The 25,986-nt window shown below is 44.7% G+C and overlaps 1 protein-coding gene across 1 annotated transcript; it reads left to right on the top strand.

Moving 5' to 3' along the window:
* LAPTM5 (lysosomal protein transmembrane 5) lies at positions 1-25,219 on the top strand. Its single transcript, XM_075522251.1, has 8 exons — positions 1-177; positions 9,535-9,628; positions 17,914-17,990; positions 18,692-18,820; positions 19,353-19,478; positions 20,033-20,128; positions 23,378-23,470; positions 24,437-25,219. The coding sequence occupies exons 1-8, from the start codon at positions 91-93 to the stop codon at positions 24,509-24,511; spliced, it is 777 nt and encodes a 258-aa protein (XP_075378366.1). The 5' UTR covers positions 1-90; the 3' UTR covers positions 24,512-25,219.
* Positions 25,220-25,986: the final 767 nt, after the last annotated feature.

Here is a 25,986-nt window from a genome sequence, read left to right as displayed (position 1 = left end):
GTTGAGCTGCACTGCTCGCTTCGCTTTTCAGTGGGGCGGTTGCTGCAAATTCAACCTCATTAACTCACAGTTGTGCAGAGGGATCAGAAAATGACCACCCAAACGACCACTGAGCCCCCCAAATGTTGCTTCTTCAACATCAAGACAGCAACAGTCGCTCTAGGGATCTTCCACATGGTAAGTTACAGGACTGAAAGGGGGGCCAGGGAGAAGGAGATAAGAAAAGAGAGGTGGAGGTGTAATCTTTGCAGAAGGTGTAACCATTGCAGATCACAAGGTTTCCTGACTGTTGACTTTTCTGTGTTCCCAAAAGAGAAAACCCAATTATTTAAGAGGGATGGACAAAAGGGGGGGGGGGGGGGGGGAAGGGGGCAGGAAGAGATTTATTATAGTGGGAGGGTTTTTTAACTATTTTTTCCCTGGCTTTACCAATTGCAGCTCACGGAAACTCACTCTGCTTCCTGTTTTTCCCTTGCAACTTAATGCAGGAGCTCTTACCCATGCAGGGGTGTGTAGCTTGGCCAGGGCTCAGTGTGGGGCTACTTGGACCTGTTCGTTAGAAACTGGGCAGCGCATTGGCACTGGAAACTGTGGGAGTGCTGAAATTACGGGTCACTGGAGGGAGGAGAGATTTAGGTCCCAGGCAAGCAAAGGGTGGGTGGGCAAAGCTGCCTCGTTTCTCTCTCTACAGCCAGTTGGACACTATATGCACCGTTTTGGTTTCCATTTTGATCTGTGGCTGTGTTCAGCTGCCAGGCGGCTGGTGTGACTTCCCCGGGGGTGGTTGCAGATGACAGCGAGCAGAGGCAGCAAAGCCTGGAGGGACATTTCTTCCCCGCTGCCTGGTTGCACAGAGGTGCTTTCAGGTGGCTTTAAGTCATACTGAGGATGTGGTTTCTCGCACGGCAGAGGCACTTAAAATGATCCCATCTGTTGCACTCAGAGTGCGTGGTCACGGGTTGGGAGCCTGCAGGGCGATAACAGTTAACGGGGCCTCTTAACCTGCTACTTGCACAGGAGAAACGGAGTGAGGGGAGCTGTAGCTTGCAAATATGTGCTGGGCATGGCAGCTGTGGCAGCCGTGCCACGCGTGGGAAGGACATGCCATGGTCCCCCTGCAGCACCAGGCTGCTTTCCTGGGGCATCAGGAGCAATCCAAGCTGCCTGAGCAAATCCTCACTGCGCCATAGCCCCCTCCTCGCTCACACAAAGCCAAGACAGCGGTCCGACATGCTGGTTTAATGGTTTTGACTTCCACGATGCCATTCCTGCATACATGGGTGGAGGATTCAACTCATGAAATGAAAGGCAAAAACATCTGGAGATGGGTTTAATTGCTTTTTTGGATAGTAAGATAAAGGGAAAGCATTCAGGGAATGATAGGATTTTATAAACACGCCAGGAGCAGCAGCACTGTGGGCTGCTGGAGGCAGTGAGGGAGGGGGGTGGCTGTGCTTGGGCACATCACAGCATCTCTGCACCTCCCTGGTTTGGGGCAGGAGGCCCAGAGCAGGAGAGCAGAGAAACTTGGGTCTACACCGCATCTTCATGCAATGTAACTGCCAACATCTTTCCCCTGGCATTACTTGAAAGCCTGGTGCTGTAGTGGCATTTCCATGCCATATTTTAATCATTTGGGGACCTCAAAAATGTTATGAGATTGGTTAAAAAATAATGCAATTTTATAACCTCTTTTGCCTTCTGCTTTTTGAGTATCTAAATTACACCCGGGGCAGGCTACTTGTCTTTTTGCCACAAGCTCGAAGCTTATATTCTCACTGCTTTAAAGAAAAAGAACTTGCTGTATTTCTCGTGCCTTCTCATGACCCCAAGACACAAAAATTGAAACATATGAAAGCTGAGAGTTTGCAGCAGAAGACAAGCAATTTCTGACAACCAATTAAACATCTAGCCATCACAGAGGGATGGGCATGAACTGTTTAAAAATGGGACCCTCGTAGGAAGTATAGTCAAGATCTGAAGAGGAGCTGGCAAAATTAAAGGTCTGTGCAAAGGTGGGAAACACAAGACAGGGAACTACAACACATTTTCTCCAGAGGGCTACAAGCACACCGTGCGACGTGAGCTATCTGTTATCAGTGGTGAAACAGAGGTACAGAAAATGAATATTTTTTCCTAGCTGGGAGGGTGAATCATAAAAAAGCCTTCTTTGCCTTTCTCAGAAGTCAGCAAATGCTTTGAACTGAGGCACATTTTTCTCATAAGTGTTCCTCCATGATGCCACTAACAACAACAGAGATTCCTGATTTGCACCACTGCACGATGGAAGAGAATGAGACACCACCTCTCGCTGCCGGTGGCTAACAGGGGAAACTTAATGACCAGTGACATCATATGAAAGATGTGCTCTTTCAAAAATGTTTTGTGGGTCTGTTGAAGACACCAGGTGAGTTTTGAACAGCAAAAGGCAGAGACCCTTGGAGTGAGCCTTCACAGTGCTCACGGGAAAGAGTTTGCAGAAGAGGTTCAAAGGTCGCCTGAGGGCAGGCAAGAGAAGCTGCTTTTCTTTGCAAAATGGCAAAGTCATAAGACAGATGTCCAGAGTCGGCCCCGAAGTCCAGCAGCCTCCCAGCCTGTCTCCAACAGCAGCCAGCAGCAGCTGCTTAGAGAAGAAGGTAATGGAAGCAGGACAGGTACCAAGTGATCCCTGCCCTGTGCATCCTCTGCAGTCAGTACATCAGAGACTTCTTGAGCTTGAGGTTACATGAAAACTGTCATGTTTACTAGTGGTTGTGTTTAATAATGTCCAGTTCTGTTCTGCTCACATTTCCTTTTCATTAATTTCTTTTCCATGTTTGACAAATTCTAGGGTAATGGGCTCTCTATGAGCAGAGGCTGTTTCATAGACAGTCTTTTTTATTGCTGTGAATGTTATCCCTCTCCTGACTGTTAGCAGTGGAGACATGGTTCCAATCAGAAATTATGTGTGGTATACTTAGTTGTAGTTTATACCTTATCCTGTATAAATAAAAGGATAAGTATCTGTGACAAAACACTTGGATTCTCTGCATTGCTAACTAAAAGAAGGTAAAGGACTGATCCTGGGCCCTGAAGCCAAGGGATGCTGCCTGGCTTGGGGTCATCCTCTTCTGGAGCAGATTGGTCTTGAAGAAAAGTGGTTGGAGTGGTTCAAACCAAAGCCAGGGAGCAAGCTAAGTATGGCAGCATGGGCAATCAGGGGTCTAGTGCTGCAGCTACCCATTGACCCCCAAGTCTGCATTGAGTATGCATGTGACTCTGAGACCATTTTTATAACAGACTTGCCCATCACCCAGAGCCCGCCTTAAGCACATTCACGGGAAAGGACTTAGCAGTAATAACTCCACCTGATATTTTAATGCTGACCAAACTCTCACATTGCAGTCAAATCCACCTGCATGTGTCCCCTTTCTGCTCTGCCAGGGCATTATTTGGCTTCACCCCGCACCTGACAGGCCACAAGCCACATGAACTCACCATGATATCTCACCATGGTTTTGGAGAGGATCCTGCAGAGCCAGAGCTGGGTCCTTGCTCTGCTCTCCCTCTAACCACATTGGTAGTCCCCAGTGTCAGGGCTGCCTGGGTAGAAAGCATCCCCGTGTCTCTAAATGACAGCTCTTGTGCAGTTCAACCACCATCGCAGTGACCAGCTGGATGTGGCTGGTGGTCAGGAGGGTTTGGGGTCGCCCTCTGAAACTTGTGGTGCATCATTGCAAAACCAGAAGAGTGATTACCATAAGATATGCAGAAGCATGATGTACAAGCTCAATGCAGGACACATGGTGCCAAGGAGCATTAGCAACTAACATGCAACTTGGGTTTAGACTAAGGAGCCAGAGATGCTCTTGAAGACCGGGGCTGACCCAGTAAAGGATACGGGGAATGGACAGGGGCAGCCTGAGCCCTCAGCTCTTCAACCCTGCTGCTGCTGGCTCCTGACAGAGTGACCGTCACTGCAGTACCAGAGCCTCTAACTCCCCAAGTCTCTGTGGGTCCCAGTGTGTCTGTACCTGCCGTATGACTGCAGTGGGTTTCTTTTACACAGAACCCCTTGGGAAACAGTTTGATTTTTGGAGAAGATTGTCTTGTCTTACTGTTTTAAGAGATAACACAGAATAGCAAATATTTTTTCCCTACCTCTTCTCCACCTTTTTGATCATGTAGCTGCAGCTGGGCAGAGGGAGGGAAAAAGAAAAGGGGATTTATAACTCAGCAGTGACTTGGATGATTTGCTACATCAATATTGTTGGTTTGTATCAGTATAAATTATTGCTCTGGGTCCTACTGATGAATCATAGTGATGCTGGGTGATAGTAATGCCATCAAACACAAGCTCTCAGGCTTTGTGGCAATGTCTTGTCCTCCTATAAATTAGATTTGTCTCACTGCTGATCTCTCCATAGACAGTTGAAACAGATCGTGGGCATTCTCAAACAAACAGGGAAGAAGAAGGAGGGGAACAAGGAGGGGACAGAGTTGTGTGATTAGCAAAGCTTCACTGGGGGTTGTGAGGTGACTTTCAAAGAAAGCGTGGAGGACTTTGTCCTTCTGCTCATTGGCTCCTCCCAGGCGTGAAGAAGCTCAAGTTATTTGACATTAGCTCCAAGAACAAGGCCGGAAGGTTGCTTCTGTGCATACAGCATGGGCAGAAAACCTGCAATTCATTTGCTAACTAGTTCTTGATTAGAGCCAAAGGAGGTCTTGGAAAGCAGCATGTCTGTATCTTGGTTTGGCCTCTGTCGCAGCCGAGCTCTTCTCTTTGTCAGCTCTTTAAGTCAAGGAGCAGCATCTCATCTCTGGGACCTTCCCCAGGTCCAGTCCTGTGGATGTGACTCTTGGTACAGAGCTGCAATTCATTGCACCTTCACCAGGCTGTGGCTGACCTGAGATGTTCAGCAGACCCTGTGCTGCTCCCTCGTCCTCCTGTCTGTTGCACAAACAAGAGGGGGAGAAGGAGGCAGCAGGAAGGAAAAAGATGAAATGTTTTGAAAGGAAACCAAATGGGAGCTAAAAACATTCCTCACATCATCCTACCCTGCCACAACAACCACTTTTAAATTAAAGGAAGAAAAGGCGAAGCACTGAAAGTACGGCATTTGTATGTGGTGCTATTTGCCTTCAAGGTGCTGGGTGTCACCTGCTTGCGTGCACCGCTGTCAGAAACCTTCGCAGCACCCCAATGCACTGTTGGAGCAGTATGTCACTGTCCCCATTGACCCCTGTTCATTATGGCTTCAAGCTCTTCTTGCAGAAACACTGAGTGTGAAAAAAAAAGGGGCAGCCGTCACACCAAGACCATGTGCATAGAGATAAATTATTTGGAGATCAGTCAAGCTGCACATGTTTCAGAAAAAAAAAGGCACATGACACAACCTCTAACAGCAGTTTAACCGTACTGCAGCTGCAGCAAAATTATTCACCAGGGAATGCATCATGCTGTTAAGATATTGCCTTGCAAGACACTCCCAATTTAGCTGCCTTGGCTTAACGACTGGCTCTACCTCAGTCCTACACTACTTGGCTAAGTCACTTCGTTTCCCGATGTTACAAATCTTTTACCAAGAAACTTGAAGCACTCCTTTTAAACGGAGGCAGCAATGAGAAGAGAGGTGTCCTCCAAAAGTTGCAGCTGGAGGAGATAAAATAAGAAAGGCTGCCTGACGGAGGGGCTGGGAGACTGCAGCACCAAGTGAGCTGCGAATTGAGCGCTGGGAGATGAAATTTCCTATTTTAAGCCTGCCTCTCTCCTGTCACGACATAGCAATAAGAAAGGGAACTGGATGCTTGTCTGAGCAGTCTTGTGTGTCTGAAATGGGAACCTTTCGGTTTCTTCTGGAGCTGAAGGGTGAATCTCGAGTGAGAATATATACAGCCTTGCAGAGCAAGGAGTGCCAGGCAGACACCACATCAATCTTTCTCTACCTTCTTCTCAAATTGAGGCAAGCAGCCCACTGTAGAGGTTTCATCACCTTGTGTGTATATTCTCTGGAGGAATAAATGAGATTGTCACATGCCAGGCAGCAGCCTGTCAAACCCAAAGTCAGGTGATGGAGAGGTATCCTGGTCCTCACATGGCACTTGTGATGGAGAGCCGAGGGAAAGGCATGCAGATCGTTGTCCTTTTTATCTTGTTGCAGTTCAGTGGCTTGTTCTTTCTATGCAAAAGCCCTTTTAAATGGAAAGTTTAAACCAACTTTCACTTTAGAAGTCTTCTCCTTAATCTTTCAGGTCAGTACACATCTGACGTGTACTTATTTTATGTGACTGCAGTTGGTCTGGTTGTGTCACTCATTTCAACACTTGCAAGGAAACCAGGAACTCTTTTGCTCTACTGTTCCCCTCTTTGATAGACATTAGAGATGGTTCTTCATACTGAACTTTAGGCTCAGGCTCTGGCTCTGCTCTGGCTGTAAATCCATCTGGGATGGGAGCATTTGATGTCCTGTGTTCACTCACTTGTCTTTCAGGAATGAAACTGATGTTTAGGCCTCAGGTCATCCGTTTTGCTCAGGCCTCCATTTAACAGAAACCCGAAAAAGCAATGTCTTCCTATATTTCCCATGTTGACATTTGAGGGGTTTGACCAACAGTAGCAATAAGGGAAGCAAAATCTCTTCGGGAGCATGTACATGAAACCTCTCAGACAAGTTAGGGCACTTGAAGTCAGCATGTGATCTCCATGTGTAGTTAGTTAAGAGAACCTTTACATCCCAGGGGAGACCATCAAGTGTAAAGAAACTTCAGATTGATGCAATTTCATGCTTGACAAGGTTCAGTGCTTCCAACTTCAAACACTGTTACATTAAACTGAATTCATGGTAACTTTCTTGTGTCCCCATGTAATAAGATCTAGATATTTCTCCTTTTTTCCTATCAGCCTCACGAACAAATTGCAAAGTTCATTTACTGCATGGCAAAAAAATGAAAAAAAGTAGTGTGTCTCATGTAGCTATTGAACAATCTGATATCAGAGAGGCCAGGAGAAAGCATGACACATCCTTTCTTCCAACTCAGACTCTAGACAGTATTTTAAGTTCAGAGGGAAGGCTGGTGGTGGGACACAGAGGAGGGACACTGCAGCAAGAGTGTGGTTTGGTGGATGCTCACTCTAGAAGCAAAGGGCTCGGGGGGATGTGCTATAGCTCTTCTGGAAACTGCACTTGCAGCCTGTGGCACAGAAAGTTGATGAATTTGGTTTTGAAGATAGTTTCTAGGCCTCCTGCAGCTAACGCAGAGACAGTGGGAGAGTCTGCATTCAGTCCCCATCTCTGCTGAGGCCATCCCACCCAGCCTTGCTTCACCATTTCAGGGCAATGCAAAGTCTTTCTTTCCATGCTTCTTTGTTTTGTTTGCTTGCAAGTGTCAGCCCTAGCACATCTGCCTATACATTACTCCATCCTGAACTCTGCCTGGATCCTGTATGGTTCTCCTGGATCTCCAGCCACTGCTCTGAAAAAGACAAAAAATATTATTTCTTCTACTCGCTTACAGTTAGATTTCTCTCGTCTCCCTGCAGTCGCTGGTTTTGCGCTGTTTCCCATACATAAAGTTTGCAAACACGAGCACAGACCACAACAGTTCCGGTTCCTCCTTGCCTGCCTCACTTCTTTAAGCGGTTGGTGAAACGAAAGGCTGCTATAGCTATTGTGGAAAAGTTGTTTCAGCTATACGGTACCTAGGCTTGTGTTGATCTTGGTGGCAGATACAAACTTGCTTCCTGCATCAGCGTGGGGTTCAGATGACCCACAGACAGAGGCTGTGCAGTCCAGATAAAATGGCTTCTGTCATTCACCTCTTCACAAAAAAACGCGTTTTTGTTGATGGTACTTTTGTTGATGGCTCCTGTCCCTGGAGAACAGTCTGCAGAATGGGTGCTCCCCATGCTGGACCCGGTGCTGGTGGGGTGAAGATGGAGAGTCATGTTTGCACAGGTTTCTCCATTGTTTGCACACCTCAGGATTTCCTCTCCTGCAAGCTCAGTTCCCACGTCTCCAAGGAAAAATGCACAGGGCATGATGGTCCCTGCATTTCTCCTGGTCTGACTCCTGCTCTCTGCTCTCAGGCTGTGTCCTGTTGTTGTGGCAAGAGGTCCTCTTGGACAGGCGTAACGAGAAGTGGCAGCTCTTTGCACAGCAGCAGAGAGGTCAGGGAGCTTGTCCAGACAGTGAGACGCAGCTGCAGGGTGACAAGCCCATGTTTCCCGCATCCTCGGGGAACATAGCAGCAGGCTTCCTTGCCAACCACCCCTGCTGTTAAACCAATTTTAAAATAACGCAGCACACACTATGCTGCTTTTGGAAAGTGCAGCTGTAGGTATAGGACTGGCAGACCATGCTGTGCTCCAGCTTTCTACAGCCTAAAAATGCAGAAGAAACGAAAGACATACCAAGCATGAGGGAGGACAGCAGAGATCGGAGAATGAGGAAGAAAGTGATGAACAAGATTAGATGTGTGGTGGAGTCAGAAATGTGCCATCTCACTATACAGTGCTGAAACTGTCAGTAAGGTGATGAAGGAGCAATAAATGGCATCAGAGTAGTCCTTTACCCCAAGAGGTGTTAACGGCTCTGACAACACTGTGGGCAGTGACTGATGCTCCGTTGTGGCCTTGGACTTCTTGTTCTCAGATCTGCAACAAGTTTGGTCCCTTTGGCATGTGCTGTCTGTAGCATACACACTGGCAGGGTGGGATTGTCCCCAGGAGGGATGTGGTGGGGTGTCCGGCCTTGTGGCTACTCGTTTCCTGGTTTTAGTTGCATGGAAATACCCTGGACCTGCTGTCTGAGGTGCTCCATGGTGAGGTCTCCAGCCTTATGGAGGTCTTTTGCAGCCCCAGTGCCCCACATGCAACAGGAGCTCTCCCTAACCTGGGGATCAGAAATTGATTTTTCACTGTAAATCATGTTTGGATATAGAAGTACAGAGCTAGGACTGAGACCACGGCTCTAGACTTCACTCCATCTCACAGCTTGCTAAACTCAGAATGGGATGAACCCTGGAGTCTGGGGTTTGATAGTCCAATTCAGAAACTTGGAGGACATAATTTTGGTTCAATGTGAAAAAAGCACATTTGGAGATTTTTCTCAAATAAATAGAAGAAAGAAAATTATATTTTTGTCAATGAAGTAGTACAGCTAGACTAACAGATCTTGATTCTTTTTGTGTTTCTTTTTACACTTTAAAATACTATTGTTACATTTAGCTCAATTGTGAAGCAAAATGCTATTTCAAAATGTAAATCCAGGACTTTCTGGATAAAAAATGTTGAAACAAAACTCATTAACTTTGTAATTGCTCCATCCCCCTTCAGAAGCTGGCAGAAAAAGACAGTTAAACCCAAACCATTAATAAACTGATAACTTTTGCCTCAATGTTTCCTTGTAAAGGATTTTAAACCCTTCATGACTGTCTGACTTGGAGACCCATCCTGCGTTTAGGACTACGGCCACTGCATGCTCCCTGGACACAAATTTGTTGATAGGAAGTTCCTCAGGGCCCACTGAATTGTGTCTTTTGCTTTCGTTCTCCTAGGTCATGAGTGTTTTGCTGCTGATTGAGTACTCCCTGGAGGTGGCTAGCGGGAAAGGCTTTTGCAAAGACCTGGACAAGGATTACTACAGAATGGGTAGGTCACCGGGATGCTGGAAAGCAGCAGAGGTCTCTGGGGTTGAGAGGAAGCCCAGGGTCCTACATTGGTCCCTCTTTCTTTTTCATCAAAGAAAACTGGAAACTGGTATTCAGCACAGATGGGCCAAAAGCTCAGACTCAGAGACAAAATTTAGGCTCTAAAGATTTGGATTTTGGTTTAGGCCATGGCTGTGTTGGCTTTTGGGAGACCAGTGTGGAGCCCAGTGAAGTTGTCTTTATTTCAGCAGATCAGGCCCTCAGCCCAAACTCTTCAGTACCCTCATACTCCTCCAGCCTTCCCACTCCCTCTGCAATACACTTTGCATTAATCTGACAATCCTGGTTTCCCCTTCTCTCTCTTTTCACCAACTGTAGATCATTTAAGCCTTACACACACTGTTGACTCTCTTCACATGTTGGGCATTTTCCAGGAAAACACTGAAGTGTCTGACCAGCTCCTCAATGGACCTAGTCTGGCCAGTGACCTCGGGGATCCGGAGTGGGGAGAAATCACAGCCCCACGCTACATCCCATGGGTGCATGGGCTACCTGACATTGCCACCAATACCCTGCCCTCTATGCCATAGACCCATCCTCTTCTCATGATCCATAATGCCATGCAGGGGTCTCCTACCCCACAGTTGAAGGCACTTCAGAGTGCCACACCAGCCTACCTCCCTTTCCCCCCGTCCCTTTGGCCCCCATCCCCAGATGTTCCCAACCCCTGGTGTTTTTTGCAGAACATTGGTTGTCTGGAAAAGCAGCCAGGCTGTTTTGTATCCCACAAATAGTCACAAGCATTATATTCACCACAGCTGATTGAATTCCTATGGCTTGAACTAGGAAGGATCTAGGTTGGCTTTCAGAGACCTGGCAGATTTCTCATGTGGGGTGCCATTTAAAAGAAAATAACTCCCCAAACCTCAAATATTATTTAACCAGGCTGATTTTGCATGAAGCTGTTCGGAAGCAACAAACGCAGGGTGCTTTTTCCTTTTCTTAGTCACTTTTCAGTGTAAAACCACAAGCTGAGATAACCCTTCTCTGCTGTGTGCAGAAAGATGGAAACGAGACTCACACCCTGCATTGTCTCTCCCTGCAGAGAAGGCTCATAGTCAGAGAAAAATGCAACCCACAGCAGCAAGGACTTGCCTGTTCCCTGCTTTTCTAGTGTGTCCTTCCCTAAGCTGCAACCATACACAGAGAGGCCCCCTGTAAGTGGAGGAAAAACAAGTCAAGTACAGCAGGTTCCTGCACATCCCAAACTCACTTGTCCCTGGGGTAGGAGTCGGACACAGTGGAAAGCACCAAAACCAGGCATAGTCACTGCCTGGGTGAAGTTATTGAGAACAGATGGGTTCACATCTTTCAAAAGAGCCCAGCTGGGTTTTGGGAGGCAGCACTGTGATCCACCAAGGCTGTTTTGAAAAGCATCAACAGTGAGCAGAAAATGGAAATTTGGGTGAGTCCTGCTCATAGGACACCGAGCAAGGGTCTGCTGGTTCACATCTTTCACACAGGGTGTTATTTCCAAAGCAGTGCAGTCTGGGTGGGTTGGAGGTTACTTTGCTTAGCTGTGGTCCACACGGGCCCCTCTGGAGCTGTGGCTCAGCTCTACATCCAATGCAGACTTGCATGATGACTGCTTTGGAAAACGCTTTCTGCAGAGCTTTCCCATTAGGGCCACATGCAACACACAGAACAGGCTCTAAAACCCAGCTGCTTTCCAGGTGGCTGGGATCAGCACAACATAGGTAGGAGAACCCAGTTTTCCATTTCTGTAATATAATGTTTCTAGTTTTAATTTTACAGGTACAAACTGAAAAACATAATGCAAGTGTGACCTTAAGGTCTTCCTCTCTTTTTGGGGTTTGGGGATTTTGGGGTGGTTTTTTTGTTTGTTTTTGTTTTTATGTACCTGGCTTGGACACGGGCACATTTGGAAATATTTTTTCCTGATGGTAGAGTATGCACATGCATTCTGACTAATACAGCGATCTGAACTGCTGAAAACTGAACATGATATTCACAGATCAGAATAATTTCACAGATACAGTTATGTAAAAATGACAATTGTTTTTCATTATTTTTTGCAGAAAGATCATCCAAGGCCAATAATTTTTACTTTTTCTCAAGTATCTAAGTAAAATATTCTTTAAAGAAAAAGAAACAAATCGTTGAGACAGATTTTTCAGATAATTTCCATACAAAACTATTATATGCTTTCTAAGCAAGATGTGCATTTCTGCAAATCTAGAGGGTTTTCTTTAAGAATATAACCATTCCCAGTGAAATTGGCCCCATTTTTAAGAACTCTCCCTCTTCCCACACAATCAAAATGACAGGTCTGCCCCCTCCCCCTCTTCCACTGCCTCCTACACTAAAAGGAACATTTTATAATGAAATCCCCAGCACTTCCACTTGGCTTCTCTTCCCAAGCATTTCAAAGGGCTCTGCTCAGGAGATTGTGCTTTCTGATTGTAGCTGGAATAAACACAGTGCAACCCTTCTATTTCCAGAAACTAGCAGGGAAGCAATACAGCAAAGCCGTACAAAAAGTTCAATTTGACTTCAAAACCCAGATGGAAGAGTTGGAGAACAATTTGGGGAGAGGTTCTGTCAATGCCCTCAGCATCTGCTGCTCTATTTGTAGATCCTGCCAGATTAAAGCACGTCTCGGAATATATAATGCTAACACTGTAGTCAGGCCCAAGAATATAAACAAGGCAAGGTTTATGGGAAAATGCTTTTCACATGATACAGTGGGGAGCAATACATATAGGAGTTCTTTATAAGGAATCAGAGCTCCCTCAAGATTTCTCAGCAGTATGTGTTGCTGCCTTAAAAAGAGGGGCTGGGATCGGCCTCGACTTCCACAGCTATGGTCAGGGAGGGGAAGGAGAACTGGGATTGTTGTAGCTTTTTGTGATTGCCAGGGTAATGGGAAGGGTGACTGGGTCACCTGCCCCTAGAAGAGGGATGCTCTCTCCCTTGCAGCCTGCTACTCCTTGCCGTCTTGGCTTACAAAATGCCACAGACAGCACAGGACTGAGACTGCTCTTCTGAAATTTGTTTTTCAATGAAATTTGACCAGGAAATTAATATAAGACCTGCCGAAAATGTTGGATTAAAATGGGAAGAAGACCCAGGTTCTTCTTTGTCTTTGAAGATGATTTTCCCACCCCTAGTGGGGTCAATGCCAGGTTGTTGGCTAATCTAAAGTAGGTCTAAATTTACTACCTAATATTATAAGAAATAACACAAGATTAATTTGGCCAGGTAGAGGGAACAGGAGACAAACTTTGTTGCATGGTGATTTGGGGCATTCAGTTGCAATTGGGTAGAATTAGGTTCACATCTCTATGCTCTACCTCACGTACAGCAGAAATTTGGATGTGCATTTCCCATGCAGCCTCCCCCATTTCCAGTCTATTAGAAATCTCATCCTGGAGCTGAGAAGCCTTCCTAGCAAAAGTCTTCTTGGCAGTGCTTCATTCCTGAAAGCATATGAGCTTTGGCAGACTAGCTTTTCCTGCTGGAAAAATAAAACCAAAAAGCAATCCCCCTAAAAACATTTCAATTAAAACCTCCTTACCAGTTCTAAGCTGCTAACACGAATGGTTTTCTGCCTTGAAAAGGTTACCCCCCACTGCTTGCCATAGGTCAGATCTTTAGGATGTCTTCAATTTATGCCTGTGTACAGTCTGGGTGTTAATCACTTTTATTTTTCATTAATGACTATAAAAATTGAGGCTGTGGACAAAGTACAACTGGAAAAGTTGTTTCAATTTCTGTCCAGTCAGCCAAGAAAAATACCTCAGTTATGCCTGAAGACCTGTGTGGACAGCATATACCATATCATACGCATACCATTTCATATGCAGAAAATATTCCCTCCTTCTCTGATGAAAAGCGAATCTGGCTAAAGGGATTGGGAGGCTTCTTTCCCTTGCTGGGCCTGCCCATCCTTTGAATGTGGCTGTCCAGAAACAACTCCCTGCAGCTTATCAGCAGCACTTAATCAGACACTGCCATCCTTGACAATCTGTGAATGCGACTGTTAAACCACAGCTTTATGAGCCCTGTTTGTATTTCCCATGCCAGTTTATTGGGCCATAAAATAGAAAGGGGTTTCTCTGCATTCATGGGAAATATTAGGACTCATTCAGTGTCCCTCCTGGCTACATTCAGGGCAAACACCCTGATGTGAAAACACCTGAAGTTAATAAAAAATAGACATTTGGCAAATAAATGCTCTCTCTTCCTGTTGGATGGGTGGGTTTTTTTGGTACTACTTGCTAGCATTGCAAATATCTAGTGCAGCTCTGTGGAGGCTCTGTCACATGCCCCTGTTCTGGTTACACCACCTCCCCAAGGCAAATGGCATTTACTTCACAGCACATATATATTCCTTTTCATTAAATTCCCTGGGATCTCTGGGAGACTCAGGTGGTCTCAGAGAATTTGAGTAAGAAAAAGCATAAGAAAGAGCATATTTATTTATTTGTTGCTGGTGTTTACTCCTGTATGCTTTTGGGAAAAGGTGCACCTCAAAGGGGGCAAGCTCTCACCATGCTCTCTGCCAGCAATAAAGTACCACTGCCAGCATGGAGGTGGCTGTGGAACTGAAATATTCTTGTAGGTAGTATATTTTAGGGCTATAGGAGTGAAGCAGTCTTTGTGAGGAGCAACATTTCTTCCCTCCCTGATTTTGTAATCACCAAATCAGAGCAAAAGTAAGGTGGATCCCTGGAGGTCCCCAGTACAACCTCCTGCTTGAAACAGGGCTGACGCCAAAGTTGGGGCAGCTTGCCCAGGGCTTTGTCCAGTTGAGGTTTGCAGATTCCCCAAAATTAGAATTCCACAACCTCTCTGCACCCCTGTTCAAGACTGGATCACTTACTGTAAAATTTTTCTTCCTTTTATCTGGAATTTCCTTTGTTGTAACAATTGCCTTCTGTCTTGCAGTAACAGCCCTCAAAGAGCCAACGTACCTTCTACAGGGACAAACCCTGTTATTCTCTGAATACTCCGGTAGTTTTTAAGGTGCTGCAGAGGAAAACAGGTTATTCCTGAGACAGGCACCCAGATGAACATGCAGGAGGAACAGAGGGGAAAACCATGGAATGATGCCCCTGCATCTGAGATTATACAGGTGCTCAAGCTTGGTTCAAGATTCCTAAATTTTGCCCTTTTCTGAGGGTTTTTAAGTACAAAAGAGACAAAAATGCATCCTACAAAGACCAACTAAGCATGGAGGGAAATACTGAAGAGACTTAAAAATTAACATCTTATATTTTTGGACAACAGATGCTGGGCATGGAAAGAGCCTGTTAGTCACACTAATCCGGTCTCTAGGGTCTGCTGTGGCTGCAAGTGCCTCAAACCCCAGGGATCCCCAGGGATCTACTGCTGGTTTTGGAAGGTAACTTGCCACTCTGCCAGCCCTTGCAAAGTATTCCAGGTGGCATTCGGCCTGTCTATAACATGGACCGCATTCCCGTCTCATAGAGGGTTTGCACAGACAGGGCTAAGAGCCAGCAGCTACCACTACCTAAGGGGCTCACTCTTTTAGCCCACCTGCTACATGTGCTCCCAGAAAGGAAGATGTCTTTTTGTTTAAGTAAAATATTTGATTAGTGAGATCAAATCCATTGGTACTAAAAGGTCCCTGGAACAGAGAGATCTGCTGCCAGCAGAAAGGATGACTATATTTGCTGTGAACAAATAGGAGGCAGACAGCGCGTGGAAAGTTGTTTTCTCTTGGTTTCCCTTTTCTTTCCATCCCTTTGTGTCTGTAGGGTTGCAGGCTTTTTGTTTCTTTGTTATTTTGTTGAGGGGTTTTTTTGATCTAGGTTCTGCTTAGAAAATTCAGCTGGGTTCTGCCAGCAATTAGACTGCAGAAGCAACGGCCAGTTGCTCAATTAATTAGCGAGCCTGCCGAGAGAGCTGGAGCATGAGACCATGTAGAAAGAGGCAGAAAAACACAGCTGTCTTGAATCCGAGGAAACACCATGCTAAAGGGATAAATCCTCTCTGGGGCAAACTTCTCATGGTTGGTTCTGGGAGGAAAAGCAGGGAAAATGGCTTCAGGCAGTTTGGGGTTTAATGGAACTGGGACTGTCTCCTTTTATGGCTGTTCCTACAAAGGCTGAGTCTGTCTTCTTTGTTAAACTCTTTTTTGTTTTGAGTTTATGCTGTCTTTGTGTTAATCTTTGGTTCTTCCGTGCACCAGATCACAGCCTTGTCTCTACTCTCCTGCTTCTGAAAGGTGGGTTTGATTTTCTGCCTTGAAGCTTAGGCTCTTCCCACAACCCTTGTGAGCTGCAAAGCTGTGAGCAGCCTCCTCTGCACTCAAGCCATTTCTCCATTGCTCTCTCTGTTCTCGTTCGGGGTTTGCTGGATTTGGGTTTTCTTTCTTTGCTGTTTCCTAAGACTTCTTCCTCTTTTGCGTTTCAATTCTCATTACTTTGTGGTAAACAGGTCCTGCATTTGTTTTTTTTTAATTGCATTATAATTAAAAGCTATTTTCTTGGTTTGTGCCATTAAAACTCTTTTTTTTCCTGATGTAGGTTAAGTGTTTGTTGGATACTTTTGATCACTCCCTTAGGTCTTGAACGTCTGGCCCCTCCATGTGCAGCAACTCATGTAGTGCTGCTCCCTCCCTTGAGATAAGCTATTTTTGCTTCTTTGAGGGATGCAGCCTCCTCAAAGGGTTTTCCCTTTGAGCCCCGGAAAGGAAGAGGCTTCTCGTGCTCAGGGAAGAAAGTACTGGTCAGAGCTTCTTTGCAGACTAAAGGTTCCTCCTCAGCAAATCTCATTTCTAGAGGAGAGTCAAGTGTGTTGCTAATTCTTGAGAAGATAGTAAGGGAAGTTAAAATATCTTTTGTATCAATGTGTTTAACTGAAATAAAGCGCACTCTCTGCTAGCAGAGTAAGGATGTGAGGAGTGCTGCTGGTGGTGCCACTTGCTGCCAGATGTGGCTCAGCCCAGCTGCTAGGCAGGTCCTCTACAGCCCTGGAAAGGCTCCAGAGCTTCTCAGTATCATCTTTGGTCCTTTCTTCCTTCAACTGGCATTCATCCATACCCACATTGCTTAGCAGAGCCTGGATGCAGTACTTGGCAGTTTGCATGTGCTGCTGCATCTAATGGGTGCCCACCTCCTGCCAGGTGTTGTGGGCAGCACGGGGTGGTAGGTCTGCCCTCCTCCAGCATGGCTCTCCCTTTGACTTGGGCTGACTGTTTGCATTTGCTCCCTCAAACAGAGTAACTGGCCAAATTATTATATAGCTGTGACTGCTCCGATGCAAATATTTTGTTGCTGTAAACAGCAACGTTGGTGTTATCTGCCTGAAAAAGAGGAATGGGTTTCTCTGCCTCAACATCTTTGTAAATTATTTTATTCTATTGTCATCAAAGCTAGGAAGTGAGTTAAGGACACTTTGGTGTATGCCCAAGCACTGAAATTCTCCCCAACACGCTAAAAATGTAATGTGGTACCAAAGCTATAGGCAAATACTCAAAGCTGGGGGAGATGGAGGGGTATTTTCATGGGGAAAAAATGGGTAATATGGAGCAGTGAAGGATTTCAGAGCAGCTGGAATATATCAGGGATCCAATAGGCTAAAGCACAATTTCTAGATTTCTTTATGAAAGTATGTGAAAGGGGTAGTGGAAAAAAAATAGTTAGGCACTAGATTTATTTAATAGCCATGGAATAAATTGGGTAGTTGGGAGGAGGAAAGCAAACTGATAATCAAACATTTCTGATGTTTGAGAAATGTACCTATGGAAAGGATCTGTTGCTTTAAAAAAAGTCAGAAAAGTTAAAAGTTTGGCTCTTTTCTAATAAAATTGAACCCTTTATTCAAGCACTTGGGAGCTGGAGACCCCAAACAGACTGTTGCTATTTTAAACTCGGGTAAAGCAATAAGAAAGAAATTGGGGAGTGAGTTGGAGGAGGCACTGTGAAAGCCTGGACATTACGCGGAGGCAGATAAAGATAGTAGCAGTGTTTTGCCTTTGGCGTGAGCTGCCCTTTTTTTTTTTTTTTTTTTTTAAAGAAGCAAACCAACTTTACAAAAAAACTCACACTGTCCAGACTGCTATGAAGACCAGATGAGTATACTGTACAGGGCAAGCAAGGCTTTGGTAGTCATCATCAGGGCAGGCTGCAATACCAAGAGGGAAAATGGCTTCCTGGGATCTGTTCAGTAGGAAGCTATGTGTGATAACCTGGTTTTATTACTTTTATTACTTTTATACACTTTTATTACTTTTAGCTGATGTCATCACCAGTTTCCTGTTGATCATCATGCTGTTCGTCATCAGTTTCAACCTCCTCCTTGGCGTGGTGAAGGTACGTTCTCCACAAATGACATTTAGCTGCTGGCTGAGGTCTCTCTGGGTTAGGAGGTATTAGAGGAGGGAACTAGGGGATGCTGACTGAAAATGCTGAAGTATGATCAAAAAAGCAGATAAATACCTCTGCTCTCTTACAGAGGGGGAAGGCAGCTGGTTTGCAGTCTCAGGCTCATCTGCAAGGCTGCTAACTGCAGGATTTACCAAATCTGGGTGACATTTCCATCAAGATTATTTTTCCTCTTAATGAATGGAAATGTTATGTTTTGGAAATGTTGCTTTATTGCCTCCTCTCCTTGCTCTTTTGCAAATCGGATCCTGGAGGGGAACTTAACTCTGCTATTACACTGGGGATTCATTTCCCATTTCAGAAGAAATGACCATGCATTGGGGTGGGAACCCAGCTTTCTCTGTAGTGGTGACTTTGGGGACAGCTGAATGACAGCTCTGATGGGATCAAGTGCCAATGTCACATAGTGAAAATTCACAGAAACTTTCCAAGCGGGTGAAAAAAAATCATTGCTGATGCCCTTCCTTGTTTCTGAATCAATTGTCGCCACCGTATGTGGAATTAGATGCAGAAATTCCAGGAAAGTATTTATTCTTGGAGTACCTTAATATGTGCCCTTTCAGGTATTGATAGCTGGTCTCGTTCTCCCATTCAGAACAGAAATAACTGGCATTGCTTTTCTTTCTCAGAAGAGGGAACGTCTCCTGATCCCGTTCCTTGCTCTACAAGTCATGGACTTTCTCCTCAGCCTCCTAACAATGTTCAGCTCCTACATACAAGTCCCAGCGATCATTTCTATGTCCTCCCTTAGCCACACAGTAGGTAACAGCTCACTTCTGGGGTGGCCTTCTCTGTTCTCTATGAGATGGAGACTGATGTGTAATGTAGGAATAAAGGATCGTTATCCTGGGCCACGGTTCTTCATGGCGAGGTAGCTTCTATACTGGCTGGAGACAGATTGCAGTCCTTGGGGGCTAGAGGGGTGCACAAGGAAAACTGGTGACAGCTGGGACATTGTTTAGTTTCCCATGTCTGGGAATCTTCCTGTTGATTTTATTTTCTGCCTCATGGCTTCGGGGAGGTCGTTCTGGGTGTGCCCATGCTAGGAAGGGTTTGCTGGAGATAAGCTAGGAATATCACTGCTCCAGCTAGAGGCCTCTTCTGTGGAGCTTGTATAAATCAGCCCAACAAAAGATGGTTTGCTCATCGTTTTGGCTAGTATAAGTGAATTAAATAGCTTAGCCTGTCAGTGTGAACAAAGCACAGGCCCTGTGTAAAATGTGGAAAATCTATAGAAGTGATGCAATCTTGTAATCATAACCAAAGTCCTGTTCCCTGCCCTTCTTGCAGCCGGGACACTCGAAGATCCCTTTCCTGGCTCTGCAGCTGCTGGACTTCTGCCTGAGTATTCTCACTCTCTGCAGCTCTTACATGGAGGTCCCCACCTATCTCAGCCTCAAGTCTTCAGACAATGGGGTAGGTTATGAGCAAGCTCAGCTGATTTTTCATGCTGTGAAACCCTATGAAGTTTCTTTCAGTGGCTCTTAAGACAGAGTAAACTTTCTCTGATCTCTACAGTATACCCAGAACTGCTCTGTTTGATGACAAAAGAGGATTTTCCGTATGTTCTCACCAACACGGTGCTCTTGACTGACAGCTTGCTTATGCATGTGTTTCTTAAAAGTACACCTTGTTTTTCTTGTAAGAATCTTATGGATGCAAATTGCAGAGCAAAATGATTTCGATAGAGCCTGCCTGCATGCATTGAAAATGCATCAACTTTTCATCTTTATTAAACAGTCACACTTTTAGTTCTCATTTAAATAGTCTGCTGAAAATCTTTGCCAAAGGAGTGTAAACAGTAGGAGGAAAAAAATATCCCTGTACTCTTTCTGATGAGGAAAGGAAGGCGGCCTGTCCCACCTTTCCAAGAGGCAGGCTGAGAAACGTGCTGAGATCTCCACCACTTTGTGTGACCCTGGTAAAGGGAACAAGTGTTTATGACTGAGACCCTTTCCTTCTTTTCACAGGGCTTTTTGCCAACCCTGGAGAAGTTACCAACAGAGGAATATGCCAAAGTGATGGTCACCTTCACCATTGCATTCATTGCTGTCCTCTTCCTGAAGGTAAAAGGCTGCAGGGTCTGGTGAGGCTGAAATGAAGCTCTCTGGCCTGGGGGATAGGAGGAATTGGTTTTACTACTCTCTCAAATCTGCCAGGGCATTAGAAAGTCTTGTTGGTCTCTCCTTGGGCATAATAGGACCTATGCCTCAGCAGTGTCTGAGGCAGGTCTAATATTCAAATCACTGGTTTTATGCTTCTGCAGACGTGAGTTATAAAGCAAAATCTCTCTTATATCCAGAAACTATTGCTGCCTATTCATCTCTAGGAGGAGAAGATGTTTGAAAACAAATATAGGAAACTCTTCTGCTATTGTGTACCAAAATAAATTAGATCATTAAGCAGCAGGTTAGATCTTCCACTCGGGTAAGTCGCTGCATCCGCAGTGATGTAAGGGGAGTTGTGCACACTGATACCCTGAAATTTAATTAAAACCCGTGAGCTGCTAAATCCTGCTTACATCTCAGAAAACTCCACTGTGAGATGGTTTCTATTCTTCTTGCTTCAATGGATCAGAGGACAGATTTTTCACTGAGGGGTTTCAGACCAGCTAAGAAAACCAGATCTTTCCAGGTACTTGAGCAGATTCTGTCACAGTGAAAAATGCTACTTGTTAGTTGGAAAGCATTTTTTATTCAGACTCTTCCCAAGTGGCCAGACAAGCCAGTGTGGAGTGGAGTGTCTTGTGTGATTGCACCACAGACATGATTTTAGCATATCTTTTAATATTTGCATAAACTGCGCAATAGGAGTGGAGATAACCCTGAAACCCAGCTGGCAGTGTGGGTCTTCAGCAGAAGTCTCACTGACCTGGCAAATCAGTTGGTTTGAATTTTCCACAGGGTTAGCTGCAAGACTGCTTAACTTGCAATGACTTCTTGCGCTGGAGTTTGTAGGAGGGATGGGGGGAGGATAATTAAAAAAAAAATGGACAGGTACAAGTACTCCTTGCTCTACTAAACTCCCCAAAACAAGTCATGAGGAACCCCATCGTTTAAACTTAGTGACAATCCCTCCCCTCTTCCATGTGTAGCAAAACCATTTTCATGAGTTCCTTCCGAGTGATAAAGGCCTGATGGGGAACATGGCAACAACATGAAACATTTTAGACCTAAAAAGGCCATTTGGCCAATTTAGGGCCCATCGGTTTCAATTCACTGACTGCCCACACCACGGTAGCATCTAAGTTGGACTAGCCCAGGATCTTTTTGCATAAATTGACTTGCCTAATGACCCATTGCAAGCATTTATTGCTCCTACACTAAAATGTTGTTTCTGTGTATCTGGTGCTGTTTGCCTGCCAGCTTGCAATTAATGTCCCCGAATAGTTATCTGCAACCCACACCACAGCATAATTCAGCTAAAAGGTGGTCTGTCAGGTGGAGAAGAGATGGGGCACCTGCCCCACTGAACACCTCTGCCAGTGACCTCATATGAGACCTGCAAGACTTTGTTCACCCTTTTAGCAGGAAGGATTTCTCTGAATGCTAGGGGGATGGTAACACTCCTCCCCCTCCTTTCTCTCATATAACACCACCCTTTGCAGGGACCATGTCCTGTTGCAACCTGGAAGTCTCTCCATGCAACTTCACATCTCCTTACCACTGTGGTGGCTGGTTGTATGTTTACTTGTAGAGCCCCAATGGTGATATCATCAGTTGTTCAGGTCTCTAAGTTCCTTGGAGATGCAGAGTATTCAAAGGACAGAGTGAGCGAAGGGGTGGTGCTTACATAGCACCGTTAGGGAAGTCTCCCTTGCTGATCTGCGTGTCCACAAGTAATCTTTATCTCACCTCAGTATCATAAAGTCATCCCCCTCCACCGCCACAGTGATAAGAATGCAGAAACCAAGGGGAATAAAACATTGCTGTTGGGAAATGAAAGAAAGGGTTTAATGTAATTACTTCTGAAGTAGCTCGCTTCCTGACCTCTAGGACAAGCTTCCCATCCACTTACAATGTCAACGGCTGCTAGAGAAGTTTTCCCTCTTCAATTCAGTGTGGAGAAGGTATCCTACAGTGATTCTTGCGTGTTTCGAGTTAGCCAGTAATAGGATGATCCCAAGGTCACTGGCTGCCTTTACATAAGCTGTGTATACTAAAGTATACTGCTCGAACCTGCTATTGCTTGCAGCAGTCTTAACTGAAGTCAACATCATTGAATTTGGTGCAGATACTGGGTTGGCACTGCACCAAACTCATCCAGAATCAAAATCAAAGAAAGGATTTTTTGTTGGTTTTTTTTTTTTAATTTATTGGGGTTTCTTTCGCAGATGAGTGGGGTTTTTTGTACAATTTATACGATAGCTTCAGTGTCTTGCATGTTTGCTCTCTGTATGAAGAGGCTTTTGGAAGGGGGAAGGTTTTTGCAGTATTCCCTAAAGGTGGTCAAAGTTTGGATTTACCTCCGCATCTCTGGAATTTTGTTTGAGAGATGGATTCCTTCAACTCAGATACTTCATTCCTTGTTCTCATTCTTTGTCTTGGCTTTGTGTCAAGACAAACAGTCTTCATTGTTCTAGGAAATCCTAAGCTACATGGCTTGTTCTTGGGGCATATAACTCCCTATGTTTCTTTGAAAATGCCAACTGTTTTTAAAGTAGAGTCTTAAGCCAATAAAAATAAGAGGCACACGACTTTGCCTCACTGCACAGAGTAGGGAAAATATTTATTTAATATGGTATGTTTCACAGGCCTTGCTTATTTTCTTGTGCCACAATCCATCAATCGATCCATTTTTCTCAGAAAAGCTGTATTTATTGCATCTTGTAACTCTGTGAGGTGCAAGGCGGTCTTGTCAGAAAAGTGTAACTATTGCAAGTATAGGATTTTGTTGAATGGGCTGACCTTTCAGGTCAGTCCTAGTTGACCAGGGAGCCATGGATCTCTGGGAGGTGGATGTTGTGCCCAAGGTGCTTTTCTGAGGCATCCAAACTTTGTAGCCTGCTCAGAAAAACGACATGAAAGACATGCTTTCCTTTCCTACCCGATGACATTGCATTCTCAGAGGTCTTAAGCATGTGCTGTATATTCAATGGTATTACTAGTCCTATTGACTTCCCACACCAGTGTACTGTTCTGAATAGATGGATTGTCACCTTTCTAGTGAAGGATCAAGAGAGACTGATTTAAGGGCCACGTGGCCCCAGGCTTCTACCTCCAGAGAAGAGAGCAGGACAATAGCAGGCTGATGGGAAAAGTGGAAATGCTCTTGTTGACTTGCAATGCAATGGCAGACTTCCCTTTCCTTTTCAGGCCTATATGTTCAAATGTGTCCTGAGCTGCTTTAAGTATATTAAAGCCAGCAAGAAAGAAGAGGTGAAAGTTGACCCACAAGCAGTAGAAAAGGTGAGTAAAGACTGCTTCAGATTTACACCATGAAAAGGCATGGTTTAGACTGATGAGATGCATTATGATCCTTACTTCTGCTTCTTTGGTGGTCCGATAGATAGTTCAACCTTTCAAATGTGCATTAACAGGTACTAATAATCAGTTTCCAATTATATTCCTTTAACTTTACTTTTGTATAAAATCTTTCAAAGTCAATGGTATCTGCAAGAAACCTGAAACTCAGTCTTCAGGCAAAGCAGATAAATGGGAATATATCAGTTGTATTCTCTGACCCAGAGATGTGTTTTTCATTTCAGTTGAACTTTGGTTTCTGTGCCTATTAGTGCTACCCTTGTTTAAAATTAAGTTTTTCTTCACCTTTCAGTGGATCAATGTCTGAGAGATTTGGTGCATTGCCCTTCATCTTAACAGTTTGCTAAATAATGAATATCAATGTCCTTCCTTAGATTACTGATGATCTCTTTAATAGTAGCATCCAGCTGCTCTGACACAATGGAAAGATATTGAAGACCTTCCAAAAATAAGAGATACTGTAAAGATGGATGAGAAGTAAAGAGGCAGAATATGGAATGCTAAGTGTAGGCATTTGTCTTGTTGAAACTTGGCAACTATGATAAGCCTTGTCTTGCCAGCAGTGTGTGCCCTTGCTGTGCATGCATCGTGGCCCTCTGCAATGATCTGAGCTTAGCTTCTTCGCTTAGGCAATGAGGCTTATATTCTGGACATTAAAGAGCCTTGGTCCATTTATTGCAACCATGCTTTGGGAGGAGGTGGGACTGGCAGCAAAGTGGTTATAAAGTGCTGCTGACCTCTAACTCTTCTGGATTTCTGCCCTTTGTGTCTTACAGCCCATGTGGTTCTTTTACCCTACTTTGAACTGGGTAGAGAAACGCATCCAAGATCAAATCCACCTGAAACCCTTCATGTGACCCCCAGAGCATAACTAATGATCTTCTCTTTCAGGCTGTGCTGCCATCGTATGAGGAAGCCTTAGAGTTGCCTTCCAAGGAATCCCCACCACCCTATGTAGCAATCTAAGCTCCACTCATGGAGAGAAGACGTCTGTATTGCTGTTGATGCCTCTTACCCCTTCTGTCAGATAGTCAGCCTCACTGAGAAGTCCTTACCTTATAGCAGTATCATGCTTATTACAATCCAGCTCACTTTGAGCCTACAAAGAGTGATGGAGAACCACTGGAGTTGGTGCCTTGTTCTACACCGGCAGTTTTGACTTGGTACTACCAAGCTGCAGTGCTAATTTTAATAAACTTGACACCAGACACCACAGAGGTTCTCACCACTGCCCTCTGACATCTGGCTAATGTGGAGTGTAGGCACTGGCCTGAATCCCTTGTCAGGCTTGCTTTATGCCAGCAAGATACTGTTTCTCATCTGTCTTACATCTAGCTCAGCAGCTGAGATATTTAGGAAGTGGAATGGGGGAAAATGGGCAAGAACGTTTTTGCTGAGATAGTCCAACCCTGAAGCTATGCTAACCAGCGTCTTTTAATGAAGACCCTACGGGAACGGGATCAGCAAAAGAATAAATGTTTCAAATGAACTATGATGCAGCTCTCATCCTGTCTGCTTATGATGACGATGAAGTGTGTACTCCAGAATATACAAGATGCTGGAATTGTCACAGTATTGCTCTGCCATTTTATACCTGAGTGTTTGCATTTTTTTGCTTTTAGTGTGACTTGAAAAATGAGTTTCAATTAAAAAAAAATTTTAATGGCTTCAATACTTTGTCGTCTGATTTCTCAGTGATGCTGTCCCTGATGTCTGTAGTATGTCCCAAGGAAGCAATAGTTTGCTTTCTAAAAAAGTTAGTTAGCAAAAATAGTACTTTGACCTTAGGCTGACATTATCTCATGTGTGGGCTGCTCGCAAAGGAAAAGGTGGTATTTCTAACAACCAACCTGGCAATTTCATCTAAAAATCTAGCTTGTTCCTTCCTCTTGTATGTTATCACCAGTGATAAAGATTCTGCTTTCTGTGGCACATCCACAACTGACTCTTATTGCACAGGTCAGTCTCTGTAGATGTTACTGAATAGTGTTGCTGATGACAGATGAGAGGTATCTGGAATTTAGCATCTGCTCACCTTTTTGGATTGTTGCCTGCTTTTTAAAACAATTCAGTGTGAAACTCTAATTTGCTCAGTAATAAGTATTCCAGCATCAGCCACAGTGTGGACCACAGCCTGGGGTCTTTGTTCTGCTCTGAAACAAAACAAAACAACAAGCTTCAATGGAAGATTTTCCAAAGTATAAATAAGAAATATCAGTGCTGCCTCATGCTCTTTTCACTAGATGTGTATTTATGTATATGGGGATGAAGATAATGATGTTGGTCATACACTTTTGAGCTGGTTTTCTCATCACTGAGGAGGGGTGATGATCCCCTTTCTCTGTGCTTCATCTCCCTTGTTCTGGGGACCACGATACTCAACAACAGACATGAAGCCTGGAAGGGTGTACCACAATGACTTCTTAATGTCTCCAGTGCCT

The sequence above is a fragment of the Mycteria americana genome, chromosome 21 (genome assembly GCF_035582795.1).
Source record: "Mycteria americana isolate JAX WOST 10 ecotype Jacksonville Zoo and Gardens chromosome 21, USCA_MyAme_1.0, whole genome shotgun sequence".
NCBI lineage: Eukaryota > Metazoa > Chordata > Aves > Ciconiiformes > Ciconiidae > Mycteria > Mycteria americana.
The sequence above is the reverse complement of the archived record's forward strand: the minus strand, read 5'-3'. Positions and strand labels throughout refer to the sequence as shown.

What these genes read in the sequence shown, in the direction of transcription:
- LAPTM5 (XM_075522251.1), top strand. Translation starts at nt 91, where the DNA reads ATGACCACCCAAACGACCACTGAGCCCCCCAAATGTTGCTTCTTCAAC. An exon ending in TCCTCCTTGGCGTGGTGAAG is followed by an intron (nt 17,991 to 18,691) that starts GTACGTTCTCCA and finishes TTTCTTTCTCAG; the next exon opens with AAGAGGGAACGTCTCCTGAT. An exon ending in TTGCTGTCCTCTTCCTGAAG is followed by an intron (nt 20,129 to 23,377) that starts GTAAAAGGCTGC and finishes TTTCCTTTTCAG; the next exon opens with GCCTATATGTTCAAATGTGT.